Here is a 23,222-nt window from a genome sequence, read left to right on the forward strand (position 1 = left end):
AGAGATTTAAGGAGGAGAAGTTGATGCCGTATGATGCTAATTGAATGACAGGCATCATCCAATGGCGAGGAATGCAGTGAATGTCAGGGGATTCATGGACATTCAAGAGGTGTCTAGTATTGGCAATCTGAGGACTGAATCTCTAAGTGATGACTGGGTTAGGAGTCTTGATTGTAATTGCCGTTGTATGAGTATGAACAAAGATATGCTTGATGTGTAGACGATAATCCTGGGCTGATTGAAGAGCAGTAATGAGCGCAGAGAGGTCCTCCATAGGCGAATCCTCCAGCTCAAACGAGTGGCAACCTGCAAATTGAATGATGTAGTTAGTATTGGAGATAAAAAATCCCACAGAACATACCTTGGAGGCTTGATGGACATTGGTGTATGAGAACAAGATGAAGTCATCGGTCTTGGAATGGTTGTTCAGAATAAGCTTTTGTCCGAATAAACTCCCCCTACTTTCGACGTGGTCCTGCACATGAGCAATTGCTCTGCATACAAAAGTAGGAACATTGAAGCGAGCATTACGAAAAATGATATCACAACGAGTTTTCCAGATCATCCAAGTGGTGGCAGAGATGACAAAAGTAATAAAAGTTAAGTAACTTCCCTTTGTGAGCCAGAGCCCTGAACCAAAACCGTTTGGAAAATGAATACACGTATTTGTTTTCAAACTGAGATAGGACCAAACCTGCTTCGCTTTGACACAGTGACAAAAAAGATGATCAATAGATTCAGGGAAAGGAACCACACAGCATACAAGGATTGCCAGGACCAAGATTCAAATGATATAAAAAATTAGAAGTGGACAAACGACCATGGAGTAGGGTAAATTAAATATTAAATAATCATGTCTTATCTCAATTCAAATTAAACAAAACTTAATATTCAAAATATCCCCATCGTCTAAATTATCTAATAACTTCAAAACTTTTCCAAACTTTTACCTCTATTTTATCTTTTTTATCTCTTCCTTCATGTATAAGAACCCCGTAATATAAACAAAAGCTAGCTCCTCTCTTAAGGGTTTATAATTATTTTGGGTTTAAGGTTTCTATCACAAACTAATTAAAGCTTCTGCAAAACCCTGAAATATGGAGCACCAGGTCTCAGAACTACAACAACAACAACAACAGCAACAACAACAACCACCACCACAACATCCAAACCAACATAGAATCCAACCTCCACCATATCCAGCTTACTACTGCTACAGTACTCCACCACCACCTCCTCAGAGTCAAAATAGAAATCAATTCAGTTTCTTCACTTTCTGCAAAATCTTATTCTTCTTCCTTGCCTTTGTCTTCGTGGTCTTAGTCTTCATCTTCGCAATTACCTTGTTTGCCTACTATGAATTGCACACCCCTTATGAAATCGATGTCTCCATTAAAAATGCCTCTCTCACAACCTTCTCCCTCTTCTCCAACACTAACTATTACTCCCTCACTTACAACCTCACCATGCAACTCAACATCCGAAACCATAACAAGCATATCAACTATAGAAGGTTACAGGCTGAATCCTTTTACAACGGCTACCGTTTTGGTCTTTCTCAGCTACCTTCTTTCGGTCAAGATGGCAAAAATACCTCCACCGTCTATGCCTCCTTCTCTGGTATAACTCCTATATTTGATGACTCTGTTGTAGATGCATTCATGGCTGAGAATGGCTCTGGTTTCTTTCACATTGACGTGGTGCTTCATGCTAGGATTCAATATAATAAACATAAGGACTTCACGCGATCAGGAAGAGGCAATAAGAGAGTGAAGTGTGACTTGTTCCTGCCATTGCTGCCAAAGGGAAGCTCTCGTGGAGTTTTTTATAGTGCTAACTGTCGATAGGCTTGATCCTGATTATTATAGTTATTTTGAATTTTTGGATATTCTTTTTTATTTATTTTACTTAAGTTAGTTTTTGGATCATTGTTTTAAGCGTTATAAAGCTTATTTTTTTTTATTTATTATACTTAATTTAGTTATTTTACATACACACACGTGTGTGTGTATATATTCTTGCTTCTGCTCGTGTGGATGACATTTTTTATCTTTAATTTAATTTTTTTAAGTTCCCCTTGTAGCCACTTAATCATTTTATTATTATTATTATTATTATTATTATTATTATTATTATTATTATGGCAAAACAACAAGGGTCCGTGGTGTATCATAACTCCCCAATCTCACATGGTATTATTGTTGGAGATGAAGTGGGTGTGCAGAAGGCTGACGTGAAGCACAACCATCAGGATCACTGTGAACATACAGCCAGATCTATAGTAGGATACAACGTACACAGTATGCTGAACTTGCATTGAATGTTGATGGCTGTAGTCATGTTATTCTTACTAGGAGAATGGCCTATAAGTTATGGTGTGTGCACCAATGTAGTGTATGGATTTGTTTTTTGAATCCTGCTGTGTCGTGCTTTAGGACCCGTTTGGATCATGGATTGTCTCCTTGGGAGTGGGAATCACTTGCATTCATGAATCTTTAACCCATATTTGGTAACCAGGAAAAATATAAATAGTATCTTTTCATGGTAATGGGATTAATGCATGTGGATGAGTGGCACTCCTTGAAAAAATGGGGGGGCTTGGCTCTCCTTAGTATGAAAATGTCTATATTACCCCTCTATTTATGTTTAATTAATATTTAAAATTAATATAATTCATTAATAGATTTAATTATAACAATTTAAATAATTAATTATTAAAAATAATCATATTTAAATTATTTTTTATAAGTGATTTTTTATTTTTATTAATTAATTAAATGTTACTAAAAAATTATTACTTTAAATAATTAATTATAATAATTTAAATTAAAAAAATTAAATTATTATAATATATATATTGATTAACATAATAAATTAATTTAAATATCATTATTTTTTTAACTATTATTATTAATTATTATAGTTAAATATATTAATTAAACATGTTTATTAATTATATTAATTTTAATTATTTGACTACATTAAATTAAAATAAATAATTATATTCTAAATATTTAATAATAAATAATGTTAAATATTTATTATTAAACATAATTCATTATTTTATACAAATGATTTTATTTATATAAAAGGGTATAAATGTAATTTTGATCTTATCTCTCTTTTACTTTTTCCTATTTCTAACTTTTATTCCCTCCAACCAAACACCTTCATCATTATCCTCCTTTTTCCCCCTCTTCCCATTCCCATTCCCATTCCTCCCTTCTTCCCATTCCCCTCCTTCTCATTCCTATTCCGCAATCCAAACGCCCCCTTAGTGTTTTCATATATATGTTTATGCTTTGCTTGTACTGAGACTTTCTCTGGGGCTGTTTGGTTGTCTGTAAGTAAAATTACATGTAAGTGAAATTACGATTAGTAAGTGAAAAATGCTTTGCATTTCTATTTACATCATCTCTGCTTTTGGTTTGTTATGAATCGAAAATCTCTGCATTATTTTTTTAATTGTTTGGTTTGATGTAAGTTAGAAGATATGGTCACCATGTAAATAGAGGTAAGATTACCCCCAATATACTGTATTATTATTAATTATTTAATACATTTTAAAAAAATAATTTAAACTAAAATAATTAATTAAATTAAATTAAATTAAATTAAATTAAATTAAATTTAATTTAATTTAATTTTTAAACTAATTAAATGATTTAATAAAGTATTTATTACATTTAAAAATAATAATCAGAAACTCAAATAACTAAGCCAAATAATAATAATAAACTTAAATAATTAAACACTAACTCTAAATAATTAATTTAGTTCTCCCCATCTACTCTTAACACTAATGTAATTAATTAATTAATTAATTTAATAATAATTTTATTAAATTAAAAATATATAAAATTCTTTAATTTTATATAAAAAATATTTTTTTAATTAAAATTAAATACAAATTGGTATATTTTAAATAAAATAAATAAATTTAATAAAATATAAATAAGTATAAGTTTAATTATATTAACAATTGATTACATGTAAGTTTTCATTTCCTTTTAATGCATAAATTGGAGAGTGAAGAATGGTGATTTTAGCCCAAATGTTTTGCTGCATTTCAACTTACAAATGAAAAATTTCTCGTAAGTTGAAATGCGATGAAAAGTACATAAAAGCTCAAAAAACTGCTTTACATATAAAACTGATTTCACAGCAAACCAAACAGCCTTTTACATGTAAAACCAGTTACATTACAGCTACTTACAGCTAGTTGCAGGTAACCAAACAGCTCTTAGTGAAGTGAAGTTATTGAAGTACCAGAGAAAAAGCTCCTCTATTCTGTTCTTTGTATTACAAACACTCATTTATCTCACCAGCACCTTTGATGCTGTGAGAACAATTATTGCATAGTGTTACAATATCGATGATAGAGGGATTTGACTTTCCGCTTTCCCACTCACGCCAACATATCTTCCACTAATCGCCAATGTTTAGGGCGTGTTTGATTGGTTTCATTTGAGGCTGAAGTGATCGAAGTCATGACTTCAGCTTGACTTCCCTGTGTTTGTTTCGTTGTAGTGATGAGAGAAGTGGTGATGTGACACTTCCAATTCACCCCCACTTCACCCATTCCACTTTTGAGAAAAAAACTCCGTAGTCGCACTTTGGCATTTTTCCTATTGCTAGTTGAAAATTTTCATTTCCGGCCATGCACCCATGTGACCTAGCTATTATCACCGCCACTTTCCCTTTCTTGATTTTCACTAGGGTTTTCCCAACGTCTTCTCTCCTTCTCGCCCACACTCCTTCACTCACCGTCTCTTATATTCTTCTCATCTCTCTTGAGAAGGTCACGGTCTCTTCATCGGTTTGTTCTCTTCTCTTTGCAAGTTAGGAAGACAGTGCCCTCTTTGTTGCGTCTATTCCCTGGTCTTGCTATTGTTAGAGATTTTTGTTTGTTTTTTTGGGTTGGGTTTCCATCAAGCATGGTTTTCGAATCGATTTCTTATAATCCATGTGTAGGCTCCGCCGGTCTTCATGTTGCTTTCTTCCCTTTTTATTTATTTATCTATATATATATATATATACTTTTTTTGGGTTGTGGCTTTCCTTGCACTCGTTTTTGTTGCCTCACCTTGGATTTTTTTTTTTACTTCAATTTTTTTGATAAATAAAGGGATTTACAATCATTTATCTTTTGGTTTTTGTTGTTTTGTTATACATCAGTGATAAATGAAGGGATTTACAATCATTTATCTTTTGGTTTTTGTTGTTTTGTTATATATCTGTGATAAATGAAGGGATTTATAGTCATTTATCTTTTGTTTTTTGTTGTTTTGTTATAGATCTGTGATAAATGAAGGGATTTACAGTCACTTATCTTTTGTTGTTTTCTTATATATCTATGGTAATTAAAGGGATTACAGTAATTTATCATCTATTTTTTTATGGTCTCTTATAGCATCAATTATTATTATTATTTTTTTTTGCTTTTTTTTATTATGGGATAGTGATTTCTATTTTTATGTCTCTTTTTACTATGATTAAACAAACATGTTCTTCTCACATGATCTACTTTGGCATGTTTTTCTTTCCTATATGATGGCCATAACAAGAATTTGCTGTGTTCCTTTTGTGCTTAAACTCCTTTTATACATGGTTTTTTTTTCCTTTTGTTCAATGGATGTAATCTACTGTTTTGATTGGTTTATTTGTTTTTGATATGCCACTAGCTTTATGGTTGGAATGGGTTCTAAATTCTGCAGTTTCTTTTTTTGATGATTTCCAGATTGTTCAAATTTATGTTTTTTTCCTTGGGTTCTTTAGTTTATGTGTTTGCTTATCCTTTCTCATGTACTTTCACATGTTGTTTTCATAATATTGTCATGGTGGTGATGCCTTTAATAACTGCATTTTCATGTTCTTTCCCACTATACACTGGTTTTGCATATCATTTATGCTACTTCTGTACAAAACATCAACACATTTTATACCATAATTGCTATATAAATTTTGTTAAGATTTGCATTCTACTTATGTATGCCAATTTTAATCTTACCAGGCATTGTCTATGATTTATAACTGTTGCTTTCATTTTTTTGCATATTGTGTATGTGTGTCCTAGAAATTGTTATATTCTGGCCCAACATGGTATTCCATTTGTTAGCATCTGCACACCTTCATCTTCATATTACTTGTGAGATATAATTCTGGATTGGGTTTACCCTTTCTTCATGTCTTTATTGTCATATATGCTTATCTTACATATCAGTTATAATTTTCTATGCACATGTTTTTTTCTATGTACAATTCAGATATTATATACTTTAATCACTTTCCCTCCTGAACCCCTGATTATATGCAGTTTTGTATGTATTCCATATTTTCAATGTCTATCTTTTTGTTTCATCCCTTTCGTAGGCATTTACAAATTATACATCACCTTTAGAATTATGTATTTCTCAACTATTTGTTGGATTCCATTCATCATGTGTATTTGTTTTGTTTGTATGCTTGTTTTTTTTATAGATATTGCTCTCCAGGTATGGCAACAATTTTCATCTTGATTTGTGTGTATGTCAAATGTTTGTTGCCATCCATTAACCATGTGGATTTGTGTTTGCATGGTTTTTTTATAAACATGGCTCTCTAGTTCTGGTAATTAGTTTCATATTGATAGTTTATGGGTAAATTTCTTGGGTGGGTACTAACTTTTGGTCAAATCTCACTTTGAGCACTAACCTTCAATTTGTACCAAAGTGAGAACTAAGTTTCTATTCTTTTTCACTCGACGGAACACTTGGCCGTTTCAGCCGAGAAACTTAATTATGATGTGGTCGCCGGATTCTTTACGTGGACTCCTATTTTCCATGTAAGAGGTTGTCCTGGAGCCATCCACGTCAGCGACTTACCCACATCAACGAGAAAAGGATTCACGTCTGTTGCCACGTAGGCATCTTCTTCATCATCGAAGCCGGGATTACATTTAGCCCTAGTTTTTTACCGCGCTTCCCATGAGCGACGATCATTGGTAGCACTGCTTCATGTCCGGCGATGTCTGACAACGTCCGGCAATGTCTGCCGAACAAGCGTGCGATGTCTAGCGGGCTTTGAAGTAACAATAGAGGTCACAATTTTTGTTGTTACTGCAAGAGGTCTTCTACTTCGAACAATAGAGAAGAAGCTACAGTAGAAGCATCATGGGCATAAATTGGGAAGTTCACAATTCCTCCATACATCATTGGTTAATTCGCAAGCAACAGAAGAAGTCACTAATTTTGTCTGGGTTAATACACAATCATGGGTTAATTCCTGCATCACTTCTTTATGATAAAAGTTCACAATTTCTGCAAAATGTATGAAAGTTCATTCCCGAATAAAAATTCACTCAATTCAGGATGAATCTGACTCAATTCAACCCCAATTAAACACAATCAAATCATATTACACTATAAAAATTTGTCATTAAAAAACACATTTCATTAACACCAAAAAGTATGAAGTTCACACAAGAGAACATAAAAAATAAATAAATAAAAGTTATTGTTGTCCCCACAGGACATACAAGTATGAAGCAACATTCCACCAAAAAAAAAAACTATAGCATTCACATTTACCCAAAACTAAAATCACTAAACATATAAGTTAACGTTGTCCCCACAGTTCCAAAAATCACATAACATTCAAGTATGCATTTATACTATGTAGTTTACCAAAAAAACAAAAGTAAAACACCCCATCAAGACCTTCCTACACCAGGTGGTTTCCTATTCTCTTTCTTTTCCCAATAGTTCCTTCTTTCTCTTTAGCCTTCAAAGTGTTGTCTTTCATTTGAGACCTCAATATAGGTCCTGCACCCAATTTATTCTTCCTCACTCCTGATGGAAGTTGCTTTTTTCCTCCACTTGTTTGAGTCATTGCGAAATCTTGGTTATAGATGCTTTTCACCTGAAAGCCAAGAAGAACAAGAATTTAGAAATTACACTGGGGTTCATACTGTGAACAAATTTATATTCACCTTTGATGAATCATCCTAGAAGCCTCTCCTCTTAGTCGGTTCATGTCCTCCACTCATCCTAGAAGCCCCTCTACTCAATAAATCAACCTTGCATTATTGTTTGAAAAAAAATTTAGATTGCATCATAAAAATCAGAAATCTAGTATTATGAGATAAAAACCTGTTGGTAATGTTTTGGTAAAACATGAGGGTTAATTGCATCAATTGGGTCATTTTCTGTTTCCTGTGGAAATCAGATTCATTAATGACATATTCAACCATAATTATTCTGAATCACTCATTAATCTACTCACTTCATTGTTGGTAGGTGCTCCACCAGGTCTGATGTGCTTGATGCCTGTTATTCCTCTTCTTCCCCACTCCAGGTGGCAGTTGTTTTTTCCCTCCACTTGTTTGAGTCGTTGCCAAATCTTGGTTATAGATGTTTTTCACCTGAAAGCTAGGAAAAACAAGAATTTAGAAATTGCAGTGGGGTTCATATTGTGAACAAATTTATATTCACCTTTGATGAATCATCCCAGAAGCCCCTCCTCTTAGTCTGTTCATGTCCTCCACTCATCCTAGAAGCCCCTCTACTCAGTAGATCAACCTTGCATTATTTTTTGGAAAACAAAAATTAGATTGCATCATAAAAATCAAAAACCCAGTATTATGAGATAAAAACCTATTGGTAATGTTCTTGTAAAACTTGAGGGTTAATTGCATCACTTGGGTCATTCTCTGTTTCCTGTGGACATCGGATTCATTAATGACATATTTAACCATGACTAGTCTCAAACACTCCTTAATCTACTCGGCTCATTGTTGGTAGGTGCTCCACCAGGCCCTGATGTGCTTAATGCTCTGCTATTCCTCTTCTTACCCTACCATGCATGAATGATTGTGTTACTACAATAACCAAATTTATAATGTAAAACTCACTAAGATCAAATAAAAATTACAAACCTGTGATGAGTGAAACCTCTTGTTGTGTCCTTTACTACCACATATGCTGCAAGTCATTGTAAAGCCTTTTCTACTGACCTTACCTTTGTTGAATCCAGCCTCTTCACCTGTCTCTTTTCTCCTAAGCATTGGTCTCTTCCCCCTGCTTTTGTGGATAGGCTCTGGTGGGTTTATTGGGCTTTAGTCACTCCTAGGCTAGTAGTCCTTGCCTTGTGTAGGGTATAGTATATGGTTGTATGTCTCCAGAAAGGTGGACACCCTATAGCACTCATCTACATAAATCTCAGGGTTGTCATGATTTGGAAAAATGGCTGAAATAGCATGGCAACATGGCACCCTAGTGAGCTGCCATTTTCTGCATGTGCATATTTTGTCAGTCATGTCTACTATGAATTGGCCACCAGGTTCTATTACTTGGTATTGGCTACCATATGACCATGTTGATTTGCATGCCCAACTTAATCCTTTTGCTTTCTGACACACCCCTTGCGTGTGTGTACCGCAAGTGCACGGGTTGTTGAAGTAATAAAGTATCTTGGTGAGTGGGTAGTCATATCCACAAGGAATAGTGCTTGAAAACACAAGATTTGCTATTTAATTATGGTGAAGATGAATCAAGAGTGGCGTGAACAATATCAATGCAAACAAAAATAAAGGAAATAAGAAAGAGACGCAATAAAATAATAGGAGAGGCAATTGATAGAAAGTGGGGCACCCAGACGTTGCACACCCTAGGACTATTGTTTCAAGTGCATGATCAATCACTATGTCTCCTAACTGATGTTTAATGAGTCATGGAAATCCTTAAACACACGGTCCCAAACCTAAGGTCAACTGTGACTAACCCTACACTATGCTCCGACGGAAAAGAATACTCTCAATGCCTCATACTGTGTAAGGTTGCATAAAGCTCTAGGGACTCCAAATGATAAACCCTATTTTCTAATATAGATCTAACCCTTTGGTCCAGGTGAAAGACCCGTAGTCACAATTAATCCCCAGCACTAAGGATTACTTCAACGCTTCACTATGTTGCTAGCAACTAAGCACCAGCGGAGTTTGTCTCTTAGCACTTCACTCTATCATGACCGCAAAGAACTCTTGGAACGTGGAGGTAGGATAAATCGGATCGGAAGGGAAAAAGGGACGTTCCGCTACCTCTCGACTCACCCTCTAGACCCTCTCCAATCTTGCTTTGTCTAACCATCATGGTGTGTCACTCATCCATAAAGATTACCAAGATAGATTTCAACCCTAGTGTCACTCTAAAGAAAAATCAATTCAACAAGCATTCAAGGTTGGAACTCAATTAAAAACATCAATTAAAGAAACATAGTAAAAGGCCAATAAAACAAAATCATCCTAGGGTTTACAAGTCCAAGCACCCACTAGGGGTTTAGATCTCCATGGAGCAAGATACAATCAATAATGAAATCAAATGTAAAAGCATGCAATCCATAAGTAAAACCCTCTTGTAGTCTCTATCGATGGTCTTGTGGAGTTACCTTGTCTTCTCCAAAGGTTCCCTCGTCAAGCCTAGGGCACACCTCGCCAAATCGATGCCGATGAAAGCTCCCCCAATAACTATCTTCTGAAGGAACGTGGTGTTGAACGCCGTAGAACCACTTCAAAAGCCTAGCCAAAGCCTCTCTAAACACTAGCCGCGAGCGCCTCCAAAGATGGTGAAAAGATGAGAAAAAGATTCTTCAAAACATCTCAAGTCGCGGCTTAAATAGGGTTCGAATTGGGCATCATGCGAATTTTCAGGATTTTAATTTTCTGCAAGCTGTGAACAGTAACTGCTACAGTGATTTTGCTACATTTGCAGTAAGATTTTTCTACAGAGTAATCTTGTTGAGAAACCCAAGTGAAAAAATAAGGACCTAAATGTAAAAATTTTTAAAAGATTTTGGGTTAAAGAGTAATAGAAAAAGGATTGATATGAAATGTTACTGAAAAGTAAGGACTGAAAGGTAAGGCGGTAGGGACCTTTTTGAAATACTGTGTTATACTTCAGGGACCATTGGATAGTTTGAAAGGATCTTTTGAGAATACTATTTCATAATTCAGGGACCATTGGTGAATTTTCCAGAGACTGTTTTGTAAGAAATCATATTTCTAGGGACTAAAAGAGAATTTTGGCTGAAAACATAAGTTAGAAAAATCTAGATTTTGATGGTTTGTTCATCTTCTTCTCCTTCATTTGCTACAGTAACCCGAGAGAGAGAGAGAGAGAGAGAGAGAGAGAGAGAGAAGAAATAAAAAGAGAAAAAAAAATGGATATATGAGGTGGAGGACTTGGAGATCATCGGAGGGAGCTCGCCGGAGTGTTTAATAAGAGTTATTTGGTTGAAATGATGTATAATGTTTAGTTAAAAAAGCTTGAGCAAACATGCTAGAATTTTAGTATGTTTTTGTGAGGTTTTGCTTTGATTTGAATGGTAAAATCATGTTAGATTGTTGTGGATGATTGTTGCTTCAAATTCCTTTGGAAAAACCATTGTATTTGAGTAGAAATTTGCTTGAAATGAAGATGAGATTTTCGGTTTTACTGTAGCATTAATGTAGATTAGAGTTTGGTTTAGTTAATTAAGTTGATGATTACGATGATTGAGATGTTAATGATGATTATTGGATTGAAATGGGTTGAGTTAGTTTGGTTATATCAAAGTTAGAATTGAATTGGTTGAGTTGAATTGAATTGATTGAGTTGGGTTTAATTAAATCAAGTGAAGTGTATTTGATTTGGTTTAGTCAAGTTCACTTAAATGAAATGGACTTGGGTTTGGATGAGAATTGGAGTGGTTGGGTTTAATTGAATTGATTTGGTCTAGGTTTGATCAAATCAAGTTGAGATGGTTTGGGTTTGGTTCAGTTGATTTGGGCTAAGGGTTTTGGGCTGAACCAAGTTGGTTCAGTAGATTTTGTATAAGAATTGAGTTGGTTCAAGGCTGGTTGGTTTAATTAAACTTGGTTCAGTGAAATTGAGTTTGGTTCAGTGGAATTGAGATTGGTTCAGCAGTGTTTAGCCTAAATTAAGTTAGTTTAACTGCAATTGGAGACCGGTTTAATTATGCAAGGTTGTGGTTTTAACCGATTGGAGTGAGTGGGTCAATTAGAGAGTCATATATTGGTTTATTGTATTTTCTTTTGGGTTTAATTGTGATATTTATATTTATTTTTATTATGTTATATTGTTAGGTGTTGTTCAGTCTTGGGAGGGAGTTCCAGGTCTAGCAAGGAACCCAAGGGAGACCAGGTGAGTTGGTAGTGGCTATTATTTTAAATAATTGATTTATTATTATTATTTTGAAATAATTATTTTAAAGCTAGTATTTTGGAAATAATGGTTTAACTATTTCATCTTATTATGTCTAATTGCGTATAATGTTGAAATATACTTATATTTATTTGCCGTTGATGTTCATGATAATCGTACTAATACATTAGTTTTGTATAATTATATGTATTTGCAAATAGTGAAAATACATGTATATGTGATTTAATTATTCTGTTAATGTATTTATTTTTGGATGGTTAGATATGCTTTGATTTGGAATGATTTGTGAAATCATGTGCGCGTATTAAAATGTTTTACCGACAATATTTGTGGAACTGGTTTTCATTCCTAGTATAGGAATAGTACCCTGGATTTGGGCTTTTACTGGTATTATGCATGTATTGTATTGTGAATGCTTGTCCTGGATAAGAACCCTGTGATATGATTTATACAGTTTGTATTATTGCTACATCTACATGTTGGTTTGGATGGTGACGGCGGGCTAATGCCCGACTACTGTAGTAGTGGGTCTCCACGGGCCAGCCTTTAGAGGTGGCGTGGTGGACCTGAGTGTTGATTTATCCAGATCAGGTGGGAGCGTAGAGCCCTAATTGGATTATACATCTGGATCCCGGAGTCACCACACAAGACCGATGGGCCAACGTCAAGGGTGCGAAGACCTTGGTGGCTCCCAACCTAGTTGCGACGGTGGCTAAGTCGGGGAGAGTTTTCAGGCTGTGGATTTGACGACGATTTTTACATCACTTGCTATTTTGGGTTGTGATGAGGGGCGAACCCCAGCTGCCTCTCTTAGGAGGGCAGTCTCTCACAACAATTTGGATTTTCTTGGAAAATTGGTTTGATGTTGATTTGTGATGAATTCATGTTTTCAGAAAGCTCTTTAAAACTTGTATTTTGCTAGAATTCGGGTATTTGTGAAAGTTGGGAAAATTATTTGAGAGATTGATGTCTATATGCTTTATATACACTGTATTTAAGTATTTGAAATTATTAAGCCAATACCAACCAACTGAATGTGCTGAGCTGCAGGAGCAGGACCCTAGATTGCCTGATCGAGTTTAGAGCTAGTCAGGGTTGAGTCCATGACTGCAGTGGGTCCCTTTTTCTTCCTATTTATTGATGTCGTGATCTTGTACCGAGTTGTACCCGCAAAATAGAGTAATTATATTTGTTATATTTATGTATTTGAACCCGTAGTTGGTGTAAAGTTGTACATCAAAATCTGTAAGTCTGATTTTGTTTTAAAACATGGTGTCAGTTTCCAGTTCAAAGGGAATTTTAATTGATGGATGCTGCATTTATCTCAGTAGAAGGGGTGGGTGTGACACTTGTGCCCCTCCAAACTATGTATTCGCTTGAGCACAATGGAGGTTGGCACACACTCACATGTCGTTGAGCACAACTTGTGTCTTTGCGTTTGTTCACTCCAAGATTTCATCAACAACTTGCACAAAAGAACACAAATACACATGCATAAGAGATAAAATATGAGAAAAATAATGCTCAATGTAAGAAAAGAATACTTCATATTACTATTACACAAGCACTTATCACTTTCTCTAATTTTTTAAAATCTTTGGATAGAGCATTGTTTGGCATTTTTCCATTGCATCTCTCTTTTTTTGAATGCTTATCGTCAATCTTGTTTTAATTGCTTCATTTAAACTGATTTGTTTCTATTAGGATGACTTTATTGAATCATTCACTTAAATTATTTAACAGTATGTCACATTTGAACTGAGGTTTGAAGTGTGACCTAGTCCAGTAATGAGGGTCTATGTTTTTCATGTATTCACATGCTTCAGGAGACATCACACTAAGGGTCTCTAATTCTTTGTTGAAGACAGGAACATAGGAAGCCCTAGCACACTTTCACATTTGATCTTTATGTGTCTTGCCCTTGAAATTTGTTCTAAAGTTGGTGTGTATGTGTCTGACACAAAATCTATGCTCACTATGGGGAAACAGCTCCTCTATAGCAAGTATTAAGCCCTATGGTGCAGCAGTAAGGTTTTCACACATTCACAGAACAAATAAAAAAATACAAAGACAAAAAACAACACTATATTAGCAATGCACTAGCAATTAAATCATTAAAAACCCCATATAAAGTAACCATACATTCTGCTTGTCAGTCATGAAAGCCCAATTGTGGCTGTTATAAATCTCCAAATCTTGTGTCAGAAGCTTCAAGAACCAATTCCAGTTCTCTCTGTTCTCTTTTTCCACCATGGCCTATGCTATGAGATAGATGCAATCAATATTTAAAAAGGTGAAAGGCGTACTTGAGGCGTTTTGCTTTTATGAAGTAAGGTGGTCTAAGGCGTAAGCCTCAACAAAAACTGAAAATGCAAATAGTAATTGACAAAATAGTCATGAAATTAATAATAAAAAGATTGATTATCTTTGGTTTTCATAGTTTTAACTTAAACTTCATAGTTCATTCTAATTTCTAAGAAATTGTTTTTTAATTGCCCCAAAATAGTAATCGAGTTTTTTTTTATAATTTTTTTAGAAATATAGTTGGTAAAAAAATATTATGGGTTATTTAAATGGGTCTCTTGTATATCCATTTATTTTAAAAAAAATCTAAAGAATAATTGATTTCAAATTTTCAATTATCGATTCATTTTTAAATGATTAGTTACGATTCCATTTTTAAATGATTAGTTACATTATATTTTAAATGATTAGTTAGATTTAGATTTTATTTTTAAATGATTAGTTAGATTTAGAATTTATTTTTAAATGATTAGTTGGTTACTTGGTAATTTATAGATTGATTAATAAGTATGTCAAATCTTTTGTGGTGAGTTTTTTAATACATAATTATATCATTTTGATGAAATTTTTTTTTTTGAAAAGGACTTTGATGAAAATTTAAAATTAGTATTAAATAAATTAAGATTTCTTTCATTTATACATTATAGAAACTTAACAATCTATCTATATATATTGGTATATAACTATGTATACATCATATAGGAAGCAAGAAATGGTAGTGGGTGAGGCGCACGCCTCTTTCACCTCGAGGCAGTGTGTCTTGAGACAGAGTGGATCAACCAGTTGAGGCATAGGATTTTTTATTTTTATAGGAGACTTACGCCTCGAGGCAAAATCCTAATGCCTCGCCTCAAGGCGCGCCTCGAGGTGTACGCCTCAACCACATTTTTAAACTATGGATGCAATCATTTGCATCTATTCCCATAGCAGAGAGAAGCTGGCCTCCATAGAGTCCTTTGAGGAGGCAACCATCTAAGGATATGATTTGCCTGCAGCCATCTTTGAAACCTGCCTTTAATGGAGCAAAACATACATACAAACCTGAAAATATGGTTGCATTACACTTGATCTTGACAATTGATCCTGGGTGTGATCTTAGTAGCTCAAGATTGTAGTCATTTAGCCTTATTATTTGATCATTCTTATCACCATCTATCAACCTGTATTAAGCAGGAAAGGAGATAACATTAAATTATACATATAAAATTTACCATATATCAAGCTGTATGAATAATTGTAACAAGAATATTACCTTCTTGCAATACCCTTTGCTCTCCAAGCCTTGAGGGTACTATTTTCAACCTCCTCATTGGTCCTAACTACTTGAATAATCCCAGCAATAGATCAGTTGCGATCGGCCCTAAATTGTTCCAAATACTTGTTTACAATCTACTAGGCATTCACATGCCTTATCCTATGTTGTCTGCCACATTCATGGGTGAGGATTCCTGATTTGATTTGAACTGTATTTTTGTCCTTAATCATTGGAGCGGCCCACAAATAAAAAGGACATTCCTTCCTGCATATTGCCTTGCACCTTTTGCTAACTTCATACTAACTTTAAACTGTGGGTCTTTCATATCAAACTCCTCAACAAACTCTGCATATTTAGGTTTATTTGCAGCCACATCTTCCTCATCTGTTGAAGAACAGGAATGCAGTTCTTCTAAAGCCCTATACTCATTCTTATAGTCATCCCCATCTGCAATATTATCCACAGATCTAGCACCCAACCCAGTACCATGCCCATCACCACTAACCTCATGTGCATCATTTTCCTTACCACTATGACTATAATCTAAGTTATACAGATCACTGTCAGGTTCAACATCTACATTGTCCTCATTATGCTCTACATCTTGATCCATACTTTGATCTTCATCTTGTTTTTGGTCGTAGTTCATACAGCCTTCATTCTTATCTAGGCTTTGACTATCATCTTGGTCCTTGTCATCAAAATTCTTTTGCCCTGAATTTTCCTCAGAGTTTGTGTTATTGAAAATTGGTGGGAGTTCCTTATTGACCATAACAGTGACATTCAACTCGCCATGCAACTCAACACTTCGGGTCATTTCTAAATCATAGTTTTAATCTCTCTCTTTCTCATATTATCACTCAAATAATCCATCCAGTAGAAACTACAGCCATCCATATTTAAATTTAGTTCTTGTACCATGGGTATTATTTCTAATAAAGACATATTGTCATTGCAACAAAAATCAACATATCCTGCTAACTTTGGTGGAGACATGTTCACTTTATTGTCTACTATGTAGACACTAGAGTGAAGTAGTTTGAGTTGTGTGCTGGGATTAAAATGGCCAAACATGTATTACTTAACTTAATTGATGATTTAAAAATGATAGAAACATAGACAACAAAAAAAATGTAATTAATCATTGATTATGGTATGGTTATATTTCTATTTGGCTCTAAGAAATTATGATGATTGTCATCATTACAGCATGGTTTGAAGTCAAAAGTTAGGAAGAAATTGATATCATTACCAGGTTATGTGTCATCAATCAAATTATCATATCTAAGTCTTTTAAGGATTAACAAATATATCAAAAGCAATGCATTAGATAGAATGACACTAAAATCTTAGTAAAGACTTTCAGTTCTTTTTAGTATCAAAAATAAACCCAGAATCAGGAAAGAAATATAACTTCACTTTCAAACTCATCTAACATGGATACAAGAAATAAATCACAAGAAATTGAACAATAATCATCACTAACACAAGAGCTAACAACTTATCTGTCCATAGACATTGAAGTCAATGCATTATAAATCTCTCAACTCAAAGTTCTGCTCATAATCACAATAAATCATACTCGTAACATTAAATTCAACTTATGGTAAACTGGTGGTTCCAACTCCGGAGGCCTTATGGCCCAATTGATCACCATGATGCTTCTCCTTTGGATACACTGTTTGCGAAAGCTCCCTCTTTGTTCTGATGGACTTCCGGCCTAATCTCTACACCTCTCATCACTGAAACTACCGTACCTTTTTTCACCTTCACTTAGATGCCTCAACTGGTGAACTGATGCCGCCGATTTCACCCTTGCCACCACTGTAAAAAACTAGGGTTAAAAGGTTTAAATGATTTGAAGATAAGTGCTCACTTGGAAGATGCCGAAGATGCCTATGTGACGGTCGACGTGGATACTTTCTCGCTGATGTGGGTAAGTCATTGACGTGGACGGCTCTAGAACAGTTTCTTACATGGAAAATAGGAGTCTATGCAAGCAATCCGATGGCCACGTCATAAGTTTCTCACGGGAAAGGGCCAAGTGCTCAGTCGGTAAAAAAGAATAGAAACTTAGTGCTCACTTTGGTATGAATTGAAGGTTAGTGCTCAAAGTGAGATTTGACCAAAAGTTAGTACCCAACCAAGAATTTACAATTATGTCATGAAAGTCTAGTAGATCACATAAGAAAAGTGAATTAGGATAGTAATTACAACAAATTAGTTGAATACTACTTACAACAGAGAAACCACCTTTGAGAGCAGCCCAAGAAGCTTTGAATGCTAGTTGTCCACCGCAAAATAGAAACCATGCAATCAGAAAAACCAAATAATTAATTTAAAAAACACAAAACACAATAAAAAACCACCAATAGAAACCCCCAACAAACAAATACAATAAAAGGCAAGATCAAAACAATGCAACAACAAAACCCCCATTCCTCCCCAACACCAATCGAACCCAACAAAATCGATATTCACAGAATCATTAAATAAAATAAACTGAAATAGCATCGATCAACCAGAAATCCCAAAAATTTAATTTAAACAAAAAAAAGGAAAATGTGAAAACCTAACACTAATTAATCCAAAACCCTAACAAAGGAAAAAGAAATAGGAGGGCTAGATCAAATCGATGATAGCAAGACAAGACGAAGAGGAATCAAAGAACATAGAAATAAGAAGAGAAGCAATACCTTGAGCTGAGGAAGGGATGGTGGGGGAGAAGAGAAGGCGATGTAGACGATCCAAAGCAGATAAATGTCAGAGGTTCTTGCACCCACATCGTCCAACCGAGCACCGGCGAGAGAGATTGAGAGAGAAGAAAGGGCCAAACGGGAGAAAGGAGTGAGAGAGAAAAAGAGGGCCAGAAGAGAGAGAGAGAGAGAAGAACATAAAGAGAGAGAGGATATATATATATATATATATATTAGTATAATAAAATACTTATAATAAATGAGGATTAATTCAAATGACATAGGCTTAACTTAAATAAGTATTTTTGAATTGATGGGTCAAAAATAAATAATATATATACATAAACCAAGTCATTCTATTATATTAAAAATAGATTAGGTTTTGGAAAGCATCTCATGTCATACTTCCCAATATGAAGTCATACTAATTAAACAAAAGGTATTTAATTGGTTTTTTTCACATAACCCCTCAAAAATTAATTTTATTAAAAAATTTACAAATTTATATTTATAATTTAAAATTTATTTAAAAAATTATTAAAAAATTATATAAATCTTAAATATATATTATTAATAGCATATAATTAATTAAACTTAAAAATATTTATAAAATCATGAATAAGGGTATGTGTGTGATTATAGGTTTTATAGAGGGTGTATATGTAATTTTTTTTAAAGTAATAAATTTAGCTGCACATATAAAATCCGCCCCTAAAAATTGCCACTATATTTCAACTTTCTTGTAGTGAGTGTGAGCATTGCGCGATGATTATGTTCAACCCCCTAATGGCACTTGTCACCCCGAGATTGAGACCAACCCTAATTGGTATCCCTTTTTCAAGGTAATCCTAGATAATAACGTAAACAAATTTCATTAGTGAATTATTCATAATATTAAGGTTTCAAAAAATATTTCTTTCTCCTATGAAGGATTGTCTTGATCTTTTGGATGGCAGACACATAGATGCCTCTGTCCCACTTCATGAGTTGCCCCATTTTCGGGGCTGGAAAGGTCCAACCCAAAATGTGCTTGCCATTGTGAATCTTGGTCTCAAATTCACATACGTGCTAGCGGGATGGGAAGTATCGGCAAACAATTTCACTGTCCTTAGAGATGCACTCTCGTGACCATAACCCGAGGGTTTGAAATTAATTGAAGGTTGCGAATATTAACTTATTTGTTTTAACAACTTTAAATGAGTTATGTTTAATGTTAGTGTTTCTTGTAGGGAAATATTACTTAGTAGATGCGGTATATACAACTATAAATGGTTTCATAGCCCCATATTGAGGGGTTAGATACCATCTCAAAGAACACAATGGAAGGGCACCATTAAATCCCAAGGAATTATTCAAACTTACGCATTCTATGTTACGATCGAGAGTAGAGTGAGCATTTCCTAACCTTAAGAATTGATTCAAAATCCTTACTCCACATACCTTTTTCCCGTACAAGACCCAAGTCTTGTTAGTAATTGCATGTTCCATCATCCACAACTATATCGCAGGGTCAATCCAAATGACCAGATTTTAAGTGATAGAAACATGCAAGAAGAGCATCTCGTTTTATCGCACTCTCATTCACAACGAGAGCAACGCAAGGAAAACAGGCAATATGTTGAATTTAGGGATAACATTGCCAATGAGATGTAGCGGCAATATAGTTCTCGTACCTGAACTATATTGCTACCTTCAAATACTGGATTTTCTCTTTGAACTATGAGTTTCCTGCGCATCTATTTTCTTTATTTCCATGCAGCTATCTTTTTTTTGTTTAACTATCTCGTCCGATATGTGTATGCATTTTAATTCTAAAAATAATTAATATCCAGCATTTCATAGATTTTATGTATGCCTTAGAGTTTGAAGAAACATGGAAGGTCTCAATTGTCAGCTTGATGCTTCCAGTACAAAGGCTGCAAAAGGAAAGTGTGGCACCCCAACAAGAGGTGAAAGAATGAATTTGACAATTTCTTGATTTCAATGTTAGTTAACCAAGCCAACAAAAGCCTTAAGTGTAACAAATCCTTTAAACGAGTTACCTTTGCACATGCAGCCAGTGCGGCAAATGCAAAATTTGGCACTGATTTCACTCCCGAAAATGTGGAAAATCATTATAGGACATTGAAAGCACGATATATTGAAATTAAGAAAGTCAGAGAGTTAAGCGGGGCAGGTTGGGATGATGATAACAAAATGATCACATTGGACCCAATTGTTGTGTATACATACACTGAGGTTGTGTTATGATCCTTTCTTGTTTTTCTATTTGTTTGATTTTGTCTATCAGATCACTCAAGTTGGTTGTGCACTTTTTTCCAAATGCAGGCCCATCCAGCTGCGAAGCCCTTTATCAACAAACCAATCGAGAATTATGAAGGTTTGAAAATTATTTGCGGGGATGACAATGCAAAAGGGTTATATGCAACGTCGCTTTATTCAGATCTTGGAGATAAATATGGGTTTGAGGACAATGAAATTGAGAATAACGAATCACCAAATGAACATGCTAACAGTGAGGGTGATGTGGATGGTAACTCTTCCCCTCATGTGCCTAGTAGCCCTACCATCTCTTCTACATTTTGGGCATATTGGGCCAAAAGAGCAAAAAAAATTCCATGATGACCGAACTTGTAAATGTTGTTGGGAAAATAGCAGCTGCAATTAGGTGCCCCACCCACTAGTTGGAGACTTTGTATAGCAAGGTAATGGAGGTTAAGGGCTTTAGTAAACAAACCCTCGAGGAGGTGTTTGATCACTTGTAGGAGAAGGAAAATGAGCCCCGTCGGTTCATGGTGAAGATATTGATATGCGATAGGCTTGAGTTGAGAAGTCTCTGACCCGGAATGATTGATGCAAGTGCAAGTTAGAAATCTGTTTTGGGAGGGGAATTGTCTGCTCTATACATTATCTGCATCCATGACTTTATTTTAGTTCCTGTACCATGCATTAGTTGTATTGCATGCATGCCGATGAAGAACCATGAGTGCCCACTTTTGTTGCCTTTGCTGCATTTTTTGAGTTTGGGCCTTGTTTATGTTGCATGTTTCTCATATCTGTTGTGTTGTTATTATCAACTGTGGGTTCTTTACTTATATGCATCTTTATGTTTATGTTTATGTTCATGTTCATGTTTATTAGATACCCTGGCTCATGTGGATGTGGTATATATATTGTGCTAACCTTTTCATTAGATACCATGGCTCATGTAGATGTGGTTATATATATGTTGTTATGCTGACATTTTCATTTGCTATTATTTTCAATCTTCTGTTTACATTTGCTATCGGAAAGCTTTATTTACTATCATGTTCTGTTGTTTCTACCATATAGCTGACCTATTTTTCTTGTTCCTTTTAATTTTTTTTTCGTATAACTCCATATTATAATTACATGGTATTTATGTGTTATTTAACGTAATCTTTATACCATGTTCTTATATTGTGTGTATACTTCATGCAGGATTTTGGTGTTATGGTGATGATGATGGCAATGTTTGTCTGTTGCACTGAGGTAAGGGTTCCCTTATTGGTTATTGTTGTTGTTGTGTGTGAACACACTTGACCACACTGTCAAGCATCTGGATGCTTTGGCGGGGTAATCCATTGCAGCCATAAAGCATCCAGTTGTGGTAAAAGATGGTTAAGAGAATGTTAATTATTTGTCTCATAACCAAGGATGATGATGAGTGCAATTCATATCATGTTTTCTTACTCTCAATTCATGTTTTTTCTTGCCTTGTAGCGCATCTTTGTATACATTCGGTGCTATTCTGGGTATGTTTATTAATGATGTAGGAATTGAGGAGCTCGATTCAATTAGGAGTAAATCAGGTCACCAAACAAGAGAAAATAGAAGAATTTCTAAGTGTTCAAGCTCAACACGGGCAGAGCACAGTCGTGCTCTGTCCCCCTGAATCTCCCAGCCTGGTGTGGATCAAGTGAAGAAGCTTGTAGGGGTGGGACATCAGGACGAACACGGTCGAAGCACGCTCGTGTCCCTCCCCCTGAATATCTCAGGTTGGAGTTGTTATTCTTCTCAACCAGGGAAGTATGTGCCTGGGGCTCCTAGCATGATCATGTTCATGGAAACACACGCCAAGCATGACTACGCTTTCTCCCACTGAAAATCTCAGGTGAACACTTAGCGGATTTACTCAATGATAGTCCATGGAAACACGGTCAAAGCACAATCATGCTTAGACCGTGTTGAGCTCGAAGTTAGCCCTTTTTAACTCCAATTTTTAGGGTTTGTCGTTATCTTTGTTTGAGGATTCAACTCTCATTGGAAGGACTTTGAAGAGGGCGAAGATCAGGCTTCACCACACACTCTAAGGGGACCAAGAAGGAGTTGAAGGCACAAGAGAAGTGGGGTTAAGCATACGGAGCTCGGCGAGGAAGATCATCTTGAGTAGAAGGGAGTCATGTCTTCTTTCTCTTGTTCTTCATCTATGTCTTTCTCGTTGTACCCATCCATGAGGGGCTAACAATCCATGGTATCCCAGAATGTGAACTATGTGGTTCCGTATGCTTTGACTACTTGATTTGTAATAATTACAGAGATCTTTTGAGTTCTTGTGTTTAATCATGTGATTGCATTACTTGATGGTTTGATTTGCACAACTACTTAGGTAATGTAGTTATCTTAGCATAACTTGGTGTTTTTGAAAACCATAGTTGCAACATTGCTTTATGGGAACACATGTGAACCATAGAATATACCCGGTAATCATTAGAAATCAAGTTAACATGCTATAACCCATAGTAATCATCC

The 23,222-nt window shown here is 35.1% G+C and overlaps 1 protein-coding gene across 1 annotated transcript; it reads left to right on the top strand.

The window, feature by feature from the left end:
- Positions 1-61: 61 nt before the first annotated feature.
- On the top strand, positions 62-1,847 carry LOC120253895. The gene is made up of 2 exons (XM_039262099.1): positions 62-173; positions 1,324-1,847. Exons 1-2 carry the CDS (start codon positions 62-64, stop codon positions 1,845-1,847), a joined length of 636 nt encoding a protein of 211 aa, XP_039118033.1.
- Positions 1,848-23,222: the final 21,375 nt, after the last annotated feature.

This window comes from Dioscorea cayenensis, unplaced genomic scaffold (genome assembly GCF_009730915.1).
Source record: "Dioscorea cayenensis subsp. rotundata cultivar TDr96_F1 unplaced genomic scaffold, TDr96_F1_v2_PseudoChromosome.rev07_lg8_w22 25.fasta BLBR01000237.1, whole genome shotgun sequence".
In the NCBI taxonomy this organism is placed as follows: Eukaryota; Viridiplantae; Streptophyta; class Magnoliopsida; order Dioscoreales; family Dioscoreaceae; genus Dioscorea; species Dioscorea cayenensis.